Source organism: Athene noctua, chromosome 10, assembly GCF_965140245.1.
Source record: "Athene noctua chromosome 10, bAthNoc1.hap1.1, whole genome shotgun sequence".
NCBI classification, from domain to species: domain Eukaryota; kingdom Metazoa; phylum Chordata; class Aves; order Strigiformes; family Strigidae; genus Athene; species Athene noctua.
The window spans coordinates 8,514,473-8,529,518 of NC_134046.1; the positions used below are offsets into that span (position 1 = coordinate 8,514,473).

At 39.7% G+C, this 15,046-nt stretch overlaps 1 protein-coding gene across 9 annotated transcripts in view; it reads left to right on the forward strand.

Annotated features, from left to right (window-relative positions):
- MITF (melanocyte inducing transcription factor) overlaps nt 1-15,046 on the forward strand; it is a 110,944-nt gene that overhangs the window by 87,020 nt on the left and 8,878 nt on the right. For 2 of the 9 annotated variants that reach the window (XM_074913890.1, XM_074913892.1), the window contains exons 3-7: nt 2,029-2,256; nt 3,448-3,531; nt 4,847-4,942; nt 10,459-10,576; nt 14,054-14,128. In XM_074913890.1, the coding sequence (XP_074769991.1) occupies nt 2,029-2,256; nt 3,448-3,531; nt 4,847-4,942; nt 10,459-10,576; nt 14,054-14,128 (601 nt within the window). Of the gene's footprint in view, nt 1-864; nt 898-2,028; nt 2,257-3,447; nt 3,532-4,846; nt 4,943-10,458; nt 10,577-14,053; nt 14,129-15,046 lie in introns of those variants that run through there. The other 7 variants (XM_074913891.1, XM_074913893.1, XM_074913897.1 and 4 more) reach the window with 6 other exon arrangements.

The window sequence follows — 15,046 nt, forward strand, 5'->3', positions numbered from 1 at the left end:
TGAGCAGCTTTTGATGCCTGTGCTCAACTATAGGCTTTTGTCAAGGACTTGGATGGAAAGAAGTTACAAGTTCTGGAAGGTGTAGGGACTGTGCACAGTACCATGACTGTGCCAGTGCACGTAAGTGCTTTTAGGATGTACTTTTGCCCATTGTCAGCCATTCCTGAACTGGAAAACTTCCTCTAGCTGTAGATTGAGACAGAATTTATGGGCTCTTAAGCACCAGGGAGGCTGGGGATCTCGTAGGGCTTCTTCAAATCCGTCGTGTTCAGCTGCAGGTCCTGGCTGGACCGGCGGCTGCGAGGGGCAGGGTGGTGGACTGCTGCACCTGGAAGCTGAAGAATAGGACTTTGTAGCCCCGTGGGTTTATCTAGTGCACTCCACTGCCAGGGGATATGTGTTAGGCTCATAGGGCATTTGGTCAGTTATTTCTTGCTCTGTACTTAAAAACATTTAAGCTTACTGCTAAAGAAAAATACCATTGTCTGTTAGTATGACTGGAACGAAAGATGAATAGCGAATTAGCCTTGAGCAAACTGTCAATCTGACTTTGATAGGCCATCACTTAAAAGGTTCTTTTATGTTTACGAAAAAGCATGATGTCAAAGCCAGGGGAAGAAAAAAACCCCAATAATTAAGGCTAAACTTGCATAGCTTCCAAGAGGAGCCCCTGTGTGAACTGTTTGTTTCTCTACATGCGTGGCTAATTAGCGTAGGTTGCTATAAGTCTGAGCAGTGACATTCAGGTTTCTTCTGCTGTTTTGGGGTAGCTTGTTTATGGTGCTTTCGTATGCGAATCCCTCAAACTGGAATAGTGTAGGGCAAAGGATACTGCAGCCCCTTCTGTTGCAACCTATAAGCAGTATGCTGGAAATGCTTGAGTACAATCACTATCAGGTGAGTTGTTACTGCAGACTTATTTTAAAATCTGTTGGTAAGAAGGCTTACATTATACGGGAAATCCTTTTCCTCTGGTATCTAGTATGCTTTAATTTAATTTCTTCCACAAAAATAAGTGGGAGACATACCTGGTCATTTGTGACAGCAAGGCACTTTAATGGAACTGTTTTAAAACTAAAAAACTTCTCAGAGTATTATTATATTTTGGTTTGTTTTCTACCTTCTGATAAAAATATTAATGATCGAAGAAAGCTGACACAATTTCTAGGATATGATGAAAATATTGTATGGAAAAAATCCTGTCTTCTGTTGCTTATTTATGGTGCGCAAGAATAGTTTGGTATGAGGTTTTTGATATTGTGTATAAAAAAAATTCTAAGTACTGAAAAGCTTATCTTAAATATAAAAATAGTTGCTGCTGAGACAGTGATTGATCTGAACTGAAACACTTCTTTTCTTGTATCTTATTTGCATAATGTGTTTATAAACAGGCTGTCTTATTTGTATATGATTTAGGCCATATATCTGAGATATAAATAATTTGGAGGCAAAAAAATGGTAAATTCCATTTTTTTTAAACCAATGTGTTAATTTAAAAAAAAAAAAAAAACAAAAAACAAATGAACAATCGAAACTTAAAAAACCAACAACAAACCTTTTGATCTCGCTGTTGCTTGGCACATAATAAAGGATAGCAATCCATATTACTTGGTTTTAATTGGTAGCTACTAACAAGTAAAATGAGTCCCACAGTGCAACTTGTTTCTCCATATTTTAGTGAAAACTAAACGTCAGGTAGCTGCAGGTGTGAACGCAGAGCTGTCTGTTTGGAGTATCTGTACAAACTGGAGGACTTGAGCATTGGTCTTCAGTGAGAAATCTCATACTGTAGAAAAATAAGAACTTCTTGTTTTACCGTTAAGAAGTCAGTCATTGAAACACTAGCTCGTAAACAGATTTCTTGCTACCAGATGTGAATTAGTGAAGTGCCGTTGGCTTTCTTGGAGCTGCACAGGTTTGTCCTTTAAGTCAAATGCTTAGCTGGTGTATATGTCACAAACATACAGCTCAAATCGATAGCATGTATGTTGTAAAACAATAAAGCACTTCTTAAATTGTGTCATACAGGTGCAGACTCACCTTGAGAATCCAACCAAGTACCATATTCAGCAAGCGCAGCGGCAGCAGGTAAAGCAGTACCTCTCTACCACTCTAGCAAATAAACATGCCAACCAAGCCCTGAGCTTGCCATGTCCAAACCAGCCCGGTGATCATGTCATGCCACCTGGAACTGGAAGCAGCGCACCCAACAGCCCAATGGCTATGCTTACCCTTAACTCCAACTGCGAGAAAGAGGTAATACGCTCTCACTGTGCATATTCTTCAGTAAAACGGAATTGCAATCTGCTCGCTTTCTGTTTTAAACCATCTTTGCTCATTGTTAAGATGATATTTTAAATCCTTTCTGAACTGTTCACTTTGAAAACGCAACTGCTACCTCTGGGTCTGCCTGATGAATACATATTTGCATAGATCATTTTTTAGAAAAACTGTGTCCCTCTAACTTCCTCTTTTTTGAACTATTTTAGCTAGTTTATGCTTATTAAAACTACTCCCCCCCCGCCCTTGCTTGATGCATGCAGTGAATAATTGACCTTTGGAGAATACAAAGCAGTTTTGTAAGCTGTAGCTTTCTGGAATAATGTTATTTATGGCTCATTCATGTAGAAAGAGCAAAGAGCATAGCAAAAATAACTGAAAAACATAAAGCTTTTTGAGATATTTTAGGTAGTTTTACAGTAAAACTTGAGCAAGTCTCTTGCTTAGCTGGAAGGCCAGATTATCCCAGCTAATATACCCTAAATTGTTCTTCACGATGAGCTCAGTGCTGCAAATATAAAACTTCACTACCCTATGCCTAGAAGTCCTTTGCAACCTTGTCTTAATCTTTGCTGGCAAAAACTTAGTTGGATGTTACATGTCTGCTCAGGTGCCGAAGGAAGACGATTTGAAAGATGTTAACGGAGTCTTAAGAATCATGTTAATATTTTTGTAACATGACATATGGGAGACAATTGTAGAGCTCCTTGTACCCCCTCATCATCCCCCTTAAGCCTCTGTGCCAGATTTTTAATACAGATGTACTGTGAGGAAAATGTTATGCAACTTTGAGAAACAGGTATTAACAGAACATGCTTTGCCCATGCAAGAGAAATTACTTGTGCTCCATAGCTTCAAAAGAAATGAAAATCAAATAGTTCCATCCCATCATCCCATTTGTACCAAAATATTTTCTTTTTTTTTTTCCTCACAATATTTACAGCTTCACTTTGCTGTGTCATCAGGCACATGTGTGCATGACACTGTTTCAATTGTGCTCTTTTTGGGACTGAGACTGTGCCATGAACTCAGATCCATGCTTTGCTTTTTCTTTTTCTTTTTTTTTTTTTCTTTTTTTTTTTTTCTTTTTTTTTTTTCTTTTTTTTTTTCTTTTTTTTTTTTTCTTTTTTTTTTTTTCTTCTTTTTTTTTCCTTTTTATTTCTGCAGGGATTTTATAAATTTGAAGAGCAAAGCAGGGTTGAGAGTGAGTGCCCGGCTCTGAATACACACTCACGAGCGTCATGCATGCAGGTACTGGATGACACAGGAGTTGGAGCACAGGTCCCCTTTCTAATGAGCATGTTTCTTTGAAGTTATGTTGAATAAACTTGCCCCATAGTGTCTTTAAGAAGTTGTATTTAAGGAACAAAACAACAAGGTTGTTTATTAGCATTATGTCAAAAGTATATTAAGACACCTGAAGAGGGCTAGTGCTTTTCTAGCACTGCAACGCTATAGCAGAAGAGCATACCAACTATGCTTTAAGGTCTCACTTCAGAGAATCTTTTCTAATGCAGCTTTCCCAAGACTGCATGTATATGTTCTTGCCCTGATAGTTTCTAAGACTGCATTTCTATGTAGATCACATTTGCATTTAAAAAAACTGTATGAGAAGGTTTTAATCTATCCGTGGTAATTCATCCTCCGTAGTCATCCTTCTATTTTTTATTTTTTTTTTTAAACTAAGGCTTTTTTATTTCTAGTAACAAGACTTTTGATATGGGCTGTAACTGTTAGTTCCTTTCTTGCCCTCATTTCCAGTCAGTGTAATTCCTTCTGATCACACTTTCTTCGGCTGATATAAAAATCCCATACACTACTATTTCTACCATCAACATTCTGCATTGATTTTGTAGATAACTGTCATTTAAGCTCCTTTTTTATAATGAGCAAAAAGAAAGTATAGTTGATCCTGCAGGACATTTTTGAGCACCTGTGTGGGTGCTTTGGAGGGCTCTGTTTCTCCTGACCATGCAGGAGCTTGTGGAGGCACCTTCCAGCCCAGCCCCAGAAAGATGATGTCTTGCACCACTTAAAACCATCTCCGAGCTGCTCTTGGGTGGTGCTTCCTGGGAGGGCGTGTGAGGGACATGAATCTAGTGGATTCTGTTGTCGAGGGTGGGCAGCATGTCACCTAGCAGCAAGTCTTTGTGTCCTCTCCTTCCCCCACAGGAGCTGGGCTCGGGCATTACTGCCTGTACTCAGGTTTTGGCCCCACAACTAGGGGAAAGAGGCGAAGGGCAGGCGGGCAGTGCTGCAGGGGAAGAGGTGTTCAAGCCGTTAGTGTACCTCTACGGGGAGCTATCTCCTCTGCTGTTCTGGGTAGCTGCTGGTGGGAGGAGTGGGTTAGACCGTGAAGCCCCAGCTTTGTCGTGACCTGACTGTCCTGGATGAAGTGTGGGAGTCATGGCTGAGGGATTGCATTTGGAGCGTGGCGGAACTGCACAGGCACCTCTGCTTGGGCCCGTGCTGCGGAGAGCTGGTGTGGGGCTGCTTTGTCAGGCCTCTGTATCCTAGTGCTTTTGGTAACTGTTCTGTTTTTCTTTGTCCACCTTTTCTGCTGCAGATGGATGATGTGATCGATGATATAATTAGTCTGGAGTCAAGTTACAATGAAGAAATCCTTGGCTTGATGGACCCAGCCTTGCAAATGGCAAATACGGTACAATGGCCCTTTCCTTCTGGTTTCTCTGTTAAGTCTCTTTCCTTGAGAGAATGCAAAACCATAACATGGCTTTTCTTCCAAGCAATTAAGTAGTTATTGTATTGTCCCACAGAGTGTAATTAGTTTTTCTTTGAAGAACTTAAGGTATACAGTTGCAATGAAAAACATGAATTTATAAATGTAAGCTGGAGTCAGGTTGAGGGAATAAAAAGGACAATTTTGCTTTTGCTATTTCAAAGTCAAGTTAGTCCGTGAGAGGATTGTAGCACAGGAGCGAACTGGGCTAACAGGAGTGAGCTCATACCCATCGATATTAAAAATCACCATGAATATTATATTTGGCTTCAGAAAGCCTAGAAGGAACCTCTGGCACCCCAGTTTCCGGTATCTTGTCATGTTCAAATAAGAAATTGTACGCCACACTAAAGCATGTGTTAGCATCCCCGTCCAGAGACACTGTAGTCTGTTAGCTCTAACATCATAGCTTTAGCTTAACCTGATTTCAACTGGAGAGAAGTCCCTAGCTAGACAACAGCAAAGATGTTACAAAATTTAGGGGGAGAAAAAAAATAATTTAAAATGTACCTTCAAAACAAAGGGGAAGGAATAAAGAAGCTTAAAAGCTGAATGGGGAAGGGGACATAGGAAAGCCTGTGACAAAAGGCAAGAAGAACACAGAGGTGTGAAAGTCTGAGTGAGAGAAGGTGCAGATTACCTCTGAGTTGCTGTTTCTGTTTGCTGGTTCACATTGCTGCAAGCATTAATATAATCGTACTTTTGGCATAATCTTATTTTGATCTTTTGTGGAGGGTAGCTCCAGTGAATTTTTTGCCTTAGGCTTAAGTGCTGTTAGATCTGGCTGAGTAGATGTCTGCCAGTGCTGGCGTCTGTTTCTTTTTTATCTAGTGCCAAAATTTACAGCTTACCACATAGCGTTGAATTTTAGCATAGGTTTACATTTGCTGACAGCACTTGTCTGATGTCATATTAACCTAGTCCTGCGCTCCCACAGATTCTCACAGTCCTCTTGGAGATGTGGTGCATACTGCAGAAAAACAGCCCACCAGCATCTCTTGCTAAGTAGTGCCCTTTGAGTAGATGGAGAAATAACTGCAGAGTCCTAACAGAAAGAATTAATTTTCCTTTAAGATGACTTGAAAAGTGTGTCTGTCCTGGAATTTGAGACGAAAACTCAAAAACCTGTGAAAAATGTAATTTTCATTTTTTTTAATTGAGGGATCAGGTTCTTCTGGAGTCCTTCCTCTGAAGTTCCATGGGATTGGGACCTGCTAAATTAGAGGGGACTTGGATTTCTTTGTGCTTTTCTTCCTCTCCTGATTTCACAGAGACCCCAGCAGTTTGCTTCCAGGCAGGGACATAATGGTACTCCGCACTCATTTCGTGCAAGGAGTCCATGTAGTCAATCTTCAGGGTAGTCTACATCCATCTCGCTTACTGCATGACAACAAGTCTTGTAAAGACTGCCTGATCCACATTCACTGTGAAACTTCAGAAATTGCCCACTGTATGTGATGAAGTCTGTAAAATAAGGAAATGAAATTTAATTAAGACTTCTTTACTAATACATTTAAATTGCTGGAGGCAAAAGGCATATTTCAGTCTCTGAGTTAACCTGGTACCAATCCTGAGGAGATGGAAGTTGAACCACATTTCCCAGCAATTGATTTGGGAAAAAAACAAACCTGACGTAACAGACACTTTTCTTTTGGAATGGGATTTAGCTCTTAAAACACACAACATTTGACTAATAAGGAATTAATGTCTGTAGACTGAGCTAAGTAGAGGTGGAAGAACTAAAGAGAGGAAATGGTCTCTAAAGAGACTCAACCTATAAATAGCTGTGCTGAGACTATGACAAAGGCTGCCGTTGTTCCATAACCAACAAAGAACAAAAAGACCAGTTTGTTACATTTGGTAACAGTGCTTAATTGATAAGCAAAATCAGAGATTTCTGTGTAGAGTGAGCTAAGGGAGGTTTCCAAGTACCTCTTAATTGAAAAGGCTCACTGCAATCAACTGCTTGTGGAAGTGTTTGTAAACTTTGGTATTGGGTCACAAGTTAACTGGCTTTGCTTTTGTAGTGAAAGGTATCACAAAATGGTCACTAGTTTTCTGTGTAGATATGACCTAGTATTTGAATCGCAAGGTACTCTGTAAAGTACTCTGGTATGCCAAGTTGAGATGACAATTCATCCAACTAATCAATTCTAGGAAGAGTCTGACATGGAAAGCCACGTGAGTATGTGCAGTTCCACTTCTAAATATGACTTTTCTCTGGAAGTTTAACTCTAGAAGTAGAGAGGAGTCTTATTTCATGGACTGTTGCTGAGCGTGTGCTTGTAGGTAAGGGGCAACACAATACATTGTAGGCTGCACGAGCTGGGGAACAGAATCTATTCCAGTGTGTACCAATACCTTAGAAACGGCCTTGTTGATCACACAACTGATGTCTCAGTGATTTTATACAGAGCCTGAATGACCTGAATGTGGGTGCTTGTTTTATTGGTTGTTTAGTGGAGGAGTGAAGCCAAGGCCTAGAAATATGACATCATGCAAATGGAGGCATTTTAGACCATGCTATTTCAATAAAGATAACAAGCTAAGCGTGGCATAAGCCACTCTTCCTTTGTTTACTTTTTGGGAGAGTAAAGGTGGATGATCTGAGTGATGCTGTATTTAAATTTCTTCTTAGCCAGAAGTAGCTAAGAAAGCCTTAAGGAAAGCATATGTAGGTTGGATGCTAGAGTTTGGAGAAGACAGGGAAGGAACCTCCAATTCCATGTCTTTCTCAAAGTTTTGAGATTCCATCTTCCCAATGAAACGGCTGTGAGAGTTTTGAATATTTTCCCACCTCTTTGTACTTGGAGCCAAGGATGAAAGGCTTGACTGTCTTAATAGATCAAAGCTGAAATGTTTGCAATCAGAAATTGGAAAAAATTAAACACTTCTATTAGGGAGCATTTGAAATAAATGCCTAGATGTTGCTCTATTGTGTCCATTATAAGCTCCTTTTGTTGTTGTTGTTTTTTTTTTTTTTTTTTCTCCGATTTCATCCTAGTGGCTGCTTTTGTGTTCTCACAGCACTGACTTGGCCATCTCAAACCTATGCCCTCAGCGTAGGGGTCCTCTTCCCTTTCCACTTCCCTAAACTCTGCAGTAATGATTATTGGTTTTACATTACAAGTAAACTAATTTTATTCCTCTGGGACCTGAAATACAATTGTGAACAGAGGATGTGCCTCAATTTTAACTGCAGATATTTTAGCCATGTGAGAGATGACCTGAAGTGTTTTATGTGATTTATATTTTTTTCATTTGAAAGAAATTGTGTAAAGTCACACCCAAAGATGTGACTTGCAGCTGTCCTGGAGAAGAGGCCTCTCAGAGGCTTCTACTGAGTGTGGACTGACCATACATGTAGTCACACTCATAGTAAAAAGTTAAAACTGAATCTTTGACCTGTGGAGTTCAGCTTGCTTTAAAGAAGCTGATCAGTCTCTTTCCTTACGGATCACTGATTTAATCTGAGACGGTTGGCATCTACTTCTAATGTAAATTTCTGTGATAAGCATTTGTGTGCACATGCAAACCTGCAATGTTTAGCAGCTGTGCAAATTTGTCCCTTTATTTGGTTAATGGCTAGTGGCGCTTGTGCTTTGGCTGTTGCACAGCTCTTGGTTGGGTTCCTCTGGTGCTTGCAACTTCTGCAGCACTTCAGTGTGCACATTCGGCAGCTGCTGCCTGTGTTACTGTCACCTTTTGTGGTGATTGCTTACACAGGTCCTGTTTATTTACGTGAAGATCTGGCACACTGTTGACACCTTTAAAAGAAAATAATAATATATCACAAACTTGTAATAAGCAGGGTCCATCTTGCGGTAAGGAAAGCGGCTTGGTGACTTTAACTGTTCACCATGTTTCATTATAACCTAGCTGCTTTACCCCAGCTTTGAGATGCTAGTTTCTGGATTTCTGAAAAAAAAATAAATATCTTTTTATTCTCTGAAATTCCTAATTAGATTTCACATGTCTGGTTTTGAACTTCAAGTCTCTGGGCTACAAACAAGGTCTTTGTGCTCTCCCCATGCTTAGGAGCATGAATAGAAAAAGTACATCCAAGTCAGAAGGGTGTATGACGCTATGGCTGTGCCTGTGTCATGGATGCATTTGGGGGGCCAAAAGATACAAGGGTCAGCCTTGTAGAGCAGTGAGAGTGAGTGGTCACCCTGACATTAATGTGGGAAGGTCACAACTGGGACCGTAGTCTGTGATACACAGCTGTGACCTTAGCTTCATTACAGATGTTCCTTTTTTTTTTTTTTTAATATTGCATTCAAGAGCTAAGGGGAGGGTGAGGAATTGCAAGGCTGAATCTTGCTAAGAATTCAGTTACATTTTTCCTCTGTCACTTAAAGATTGAGTCCAGGGACTTCGTTGTTGGCCACTGTCTGTTCAAGACAGGTCCCGGGTGCATGGCTTCTAGCTGGTGGGACTCCAATGGGTGCATATCAACTTTGCTTCTTGTGGTAGCTCCAGATGGCAGAGAAATTTTCTTAAGTCTCAGTCTGGCAAAGACCATCAGTAGGAGTTTAATAGTCCAGGCTGTGACTCACTCCATTGTATTCAACAGCATTATTTACATGGGTGTAAAGTTAATACTTTAATCTCTGCAGGATCAGTGTCTTGGAGGGATTGATTTTCTTTGCAGCAACAGCGATAAGAAGTATTGCCACTCAGATAAGATATCAAAGTGGTTTATACCTGTCTTTTCAAAACCTAGTTTGAAAACAAAAGAGATGGGTAAAATAATCCATTCAGGATAAATGTAAACTTTAAATATGTTTCAATTTGAAGGGATAGCTTTGGTAAGCCTTGTTGGAATCCTATCCTATTTCTGTATAGATCTCCTTGCTTTAAACATAACTAAATAAGAATAGCAGAATAAACAAGTAATTGGGGAAACTAAATGTAAAAATAATTCTCCTCCTACTGATGCATGTTTTTGTTACGTAAGGCAAAAAACAAGTTAAAGTAAACTTAAATGTTTTCTGTGTAGGTAGCTTTCAAATCACATGAAAAATGTGAATTGATTAATATAGTGTTCTTCCTCAAGCATGTGACAACTTGCTAAGTACTTTCACTCATATTCCTGGAAAAAGGGGGGCTTCCTCTGGGAGATTTCTGTAGGCTTTTTCAGATGTTTTAAGGAAGAGAAGTGATGGGGGTACAGATGTAATAGTTTCACAGAAAAGTAGGGAACAACAATACAGCTGTATTGTCAGCATGTTATCTCCTCTGCATATTCTTGAAGAAAGGACAGAATTTTCCCAGTGTGTTTTATTCCTCATCCTGTGTTTATCTGTGACTTTTGCTGACCTTATTGCACATGAAAAAGAGCATAGATTTCTTAGCAGATCCTAACTCTGTTCTTCTGTACAGAGCCTTTCATAAGGGCAAACCAGTTGATCCTTTTCCTTGTTTATCTTTTCCAGTTGCCTGTGTCTGGCAATTTGATTGACCTTTATGGCAACCAAAGCATGCCTCCTCCAGGACTAAACATCAGCAACTCATGTCCAGCTAATCTTCCTAATATAAAAAGGGAGCTCACAGGTAAATATGTCTAAAATACCACCTTAGAGCAATAGTATAGTTGTTTTGGATTCAGGTGATATTGGGCATAATTTCTGTTATGACAAAGAATCTAGGAATGAATAGTTACTTTGCAGACCATTTTTTAGCAGCTGTATTAGCCAGAAATGCAGTTGTGTTCATGTGTGGGCACGTGTGTGTTCACTGCTGCAAGTGAAGATAAAGTCCCTAGTTGTTACAGTCAAATCTGCACATTGACAACATTGTGTCACAGGAAGCTTCCATACATCTCCTGCAGAGCAGTTTTCTAGTTGAGGCTTATTGTTTGCTCTATCAACACCAAACTTTTATCAAATCTGCATTTAAACTGCAACAGAGAAGGTTTAGATGGGACATTAGGAAACATTTTTTCACAGAAAGAGTGGTCAAACAGTGGAACAGGCTGCCCAGAGAGGTGGTGGAGTCACCATCCCTGGATGTGTTTAAAGGCCGTTTAGATGAGACGTTGGGGGATGTGGTGTAGGGGAGAACTTTGCAGGGTAGGGCTGATGGTTGGACTCGATTCCAAGGGTCTTTTCCAACCTGAATGATTCTGTGAAATCTGGAATCTCTGTGGGATTCATGTCCAGAAATGCTTCATGTTGAGGCTTTATTCTAGTAGGGGAGGGCAGTAATGAACAAGTAACCCATTGTAGTATAAAATATGGACACCTAAATCCTATAAAATGTAAAATTAGCCACTCGAGAGAGAATATGCATCTTTTAAATTGAGGTGAAATTGAGTTATCCTGTAAATTTTTTGTCGTGTGGGTTCTGCCAGCAGTGCTCTGAATAAGCTGTGGGAGGCAGGGGGAGGGAAGTGAGACACTAAAAGCCTCTTTTCTCAAGTGCATGTGTACAAAAGCTAAATAGTTTGAAGGAAGAAATAAGAAGTTTCATATTCTCAAGCATGTTTTATTTTTGTTGTTCTGCTTCACTTGAAAGGATATAAGCACATGCGGGGTACAGTATACAAGGCAAGATTGTCCTCAAGATGAGCAAATTCCATTCTAGAACCAATGACAAAATCATCTTAATACCCAGAAATGGCTGTTCTTAAGACCAACAGGGAGTCATACTGTATGCAGTATGGTAGAGGCATGGTTTCTTTCTCCTCTGTCATCTTTCTGGGTTTCTGTTGTGAAAACTCACAGGCTGACTCAGCTGTAAAGCAGGTTCTGGGCAGGAATTAGTTTAAGTAGAGCAGTTTTAATAGGCCAGGAGTCACCTCAGGAGGAAGTGCCACATCTCTGAGCTGGCGGATATTTGCATTTATATAACTGCACAAAATTTTCAGTGTTCAGCACCAAATGAAGACACACAAACCGCACAATGATTTTTGGCTGCTAGAAAAAGAAGAGCTTGTTATAGCAATGGAACTATGTTAAGAGGAGGGTGGAAGGGCATGAGAACTACTCAGTCCTGCATTACAGACAGTTTAATTGTCCCAATAGAAAGGTAAAGGTAGCTGTAGATTGCAAACTAAACATCCAACTTGTTGGATGTCCAGGCTGGTGGATTTCACAGAATCATCTAGGTTGGAAAAGACCTTGAAGATCATCTAGTCCAACCATTGCTGATTTACTGCAGATGGTTGTGTAAGGCAAAGAAGGCAGCAAGAGAGGGGAAATCATTGAGTGAAGTAGTCTGATGGAAGTCCTCAGTACGTCAAAATAGTCCTGAACTAAGTTAAATGTCTATATGCTACCTGTACACAGAAAGAATTTAGGTGAGTGCTTTTTCTGTTCAAAATAATGCTAGCAGGTTGCATTTCACTTAGGAGAACTTTAGGAATTAAATTCAAATTTAACAGCAGTCACTTTGATCTGGCCAAGCCTTTGTGCAGAAAGCACTTTTGATGGTGTTTTCTGACAGTCAGTGATTTTAAAATCAGCATGTTATTGCGGGCAGAAACTTTTTTCCATTTCCTGATTTAGCTGTTTGAGCTAAGCTGGAAAGAGCTTGCAATATTTAAATCTAGCATTTGTCAGAAACTTTTCTTCATCCTACTGTATAAATACAAAAATGATGAAGAACCCCCAAAAGAAACAAGCCTGTTCTCCCAGCATCTGATGTTGATGATGGTTGTGAGCTCTCAGCTGTACTTATGTATAGTGTTTAATGCTTACCCAGGAGTGCAGTCTATCAGTTTTGGCCTTAGAAATCTTTTATCTGTTTTATAAGGCAGTGTTAGATTAAGCCCAAATTTGATTAAGACATGCAATGATCTTGTGAACTTTTTTGGGCTCCTTTGAGAGCCTAGCATAGGAAAGGATGTGTCTTGTTATGCTGTGTATGATATCGGGTAGCTGCATATTCTAAGCAGTGAAGCAGTAAGTTTCCAGTACTCCAGGGGAAACTCTTATCACCTGTTATTTTGAATTGGGTGGGACATAATCCATATTCTTTAAAAATGAAGTAATACAGGAAAGAAACTTGTTGAAGTCAGTGAGGGGTTTTGTTTCCGTAATGGAACATGTGATAGTAGATCGTACACTCAGGCCTCCTCACTGACTTACTGTGAAACTAAATAATGCTTGCTGGTTTTAAAATTTAGATGCAACAGGTCAAGGATTAATGATCTCACCCTTTTCAGAAATGAAAAGGGGTAGAGCAAACATGAAAACACTTAAAATGGCTTGAGAAATGTAAGGTCAAATCAGAACTAAAAATAACAAATCTAGTTACGCTTTTGCCTAAACTATTGCATGTTCAAGTCCAATAATAAATGTGTGGAGCAAGGTTACGAGCAGTTCTGAGCTGAGGAGACAACTGATGTGCAACACGGTTGTCACTATTTTTCTTTTTCCTTTTCCTGAAGCACGGACCATTGTTCTCTAACGTTATGGCTAATAAAGGTGTTGATTTTCCCCCCCCCCCCCCCCCCCCCCCCCCCCCTGCATAATGAGAACAGTTGGCATAGCTGGCAAATACAGTATTTTTAATAGGTCAGTTAAGTTTTATACCTTGAGTCTTGTGGTGATGTGCATGCACGTGCCGCAGAAGGACGCAGCCTTCATTGCTCTGACTCCTGACCGCTTCACATCCTGCACAGGTAGCAATGCAGTAAGCATGCTGTTCCTCTGGTTCAGCTCCTGTGTGGTATGTGAGCATGCCAGCTGTATGTAAACCTAGGAGAAGGTATGCTGGATTTCAGCAGTTCGTTGTCCTCAGATACCTTGCTGAATCAGAGCTGAATCAGAACGTGGGAAACGTTCTCGTCATGGAAGTCAGTATGGGAGGTGTGGGAAGAGATGTTCTGCAGGGGCAGGGTTGAAGCTCAACACCAGGGTTGTGTATAGGCAATGGCAGCTCGATGTACAGACCCTTCTCACTTGTTGGAATGGGTGTAATAATTGGTTTGACAAACACGGATCAGGCTTCCTGCACAAATGTTTCACAGACTGAAACGTTGTGTTTGAATTACTTTAATTCTAATTACTTCATTCACATGCACAGCATGTATTTTTCCTACAGAGTCAGAAGCGAGAGCGTTGGCTAAGGAGAGGCAAAAGAAAGACAATCACAACTTGAGTAAGTTTTGGTTCTTTTCACTTTGCACCAATTCTAGTAATGATTTTAGGTGTTAAGTGTTCAAATACTGGTGTTTTAAATCTGAATGAGACACTCACTGCATGTAGTATATAGCGCCAGTTCATTATGTTATGCCCATAGATTAACTATCTTGAATTCTTTTGAAATATGTGCTTAAATCTACTATTGAATTTTAAACCCTTTTTTTTTTTTTTCTTTTTTCCAATAAGACAAGTGGATAGGTAGCTGTGTTATCAGTGGAATTACTGGGAACAACATTTAATCCGTTTGCTTTTGACAAATCCACCATGTGTTTAGATGAACTAAAAAAACTAATACAAAATTTTAGATATGTGGTCAATTTGTGACTTTAAATGTCAGTATGTGTCCTCAGTGTGGCAATTTTATGAATTCCATTTTTGAAGGGAATGCGTATTTCCAAGTTGGAAAAAAAATATTTTAAAAAAATGAGCTTCTTATGACCTAAAGGATCCTTAAGATGTCTTTTTATACTTTATATTACTAGAAAAAAGAAAGTATTTCATGCCTTGAGCTATACAAAAGGCTCTTCCATAGCATGAAAAGCTAATGCAAGAGAATTGGTATTTAAGTTTGACTTTTGGATACTCAGAGTGTTGCATCTGAAATTTTAAAAAAGAGACTATATATTTTGTCCCTTTTCCTGCTTTGGGATTTCTTTGAGCGTCTAATTTTTTGTCTCTGAATTAATCTGTGATGCTTTTCCCTAGGAAAACATTTGCTTCTCAGTTGAGTCCTATGGTAACACAGCCATCCTGTTTTTTAGAGTCTGAGTTTAACTCTGCCACTCCAGCAGTCCCACATTTTTATGGTATAGACAGAACTTCTGTCTTAGTGTGTTCATGTGTAGGAAAGCTAAATAAATTATTGTGTCACTGG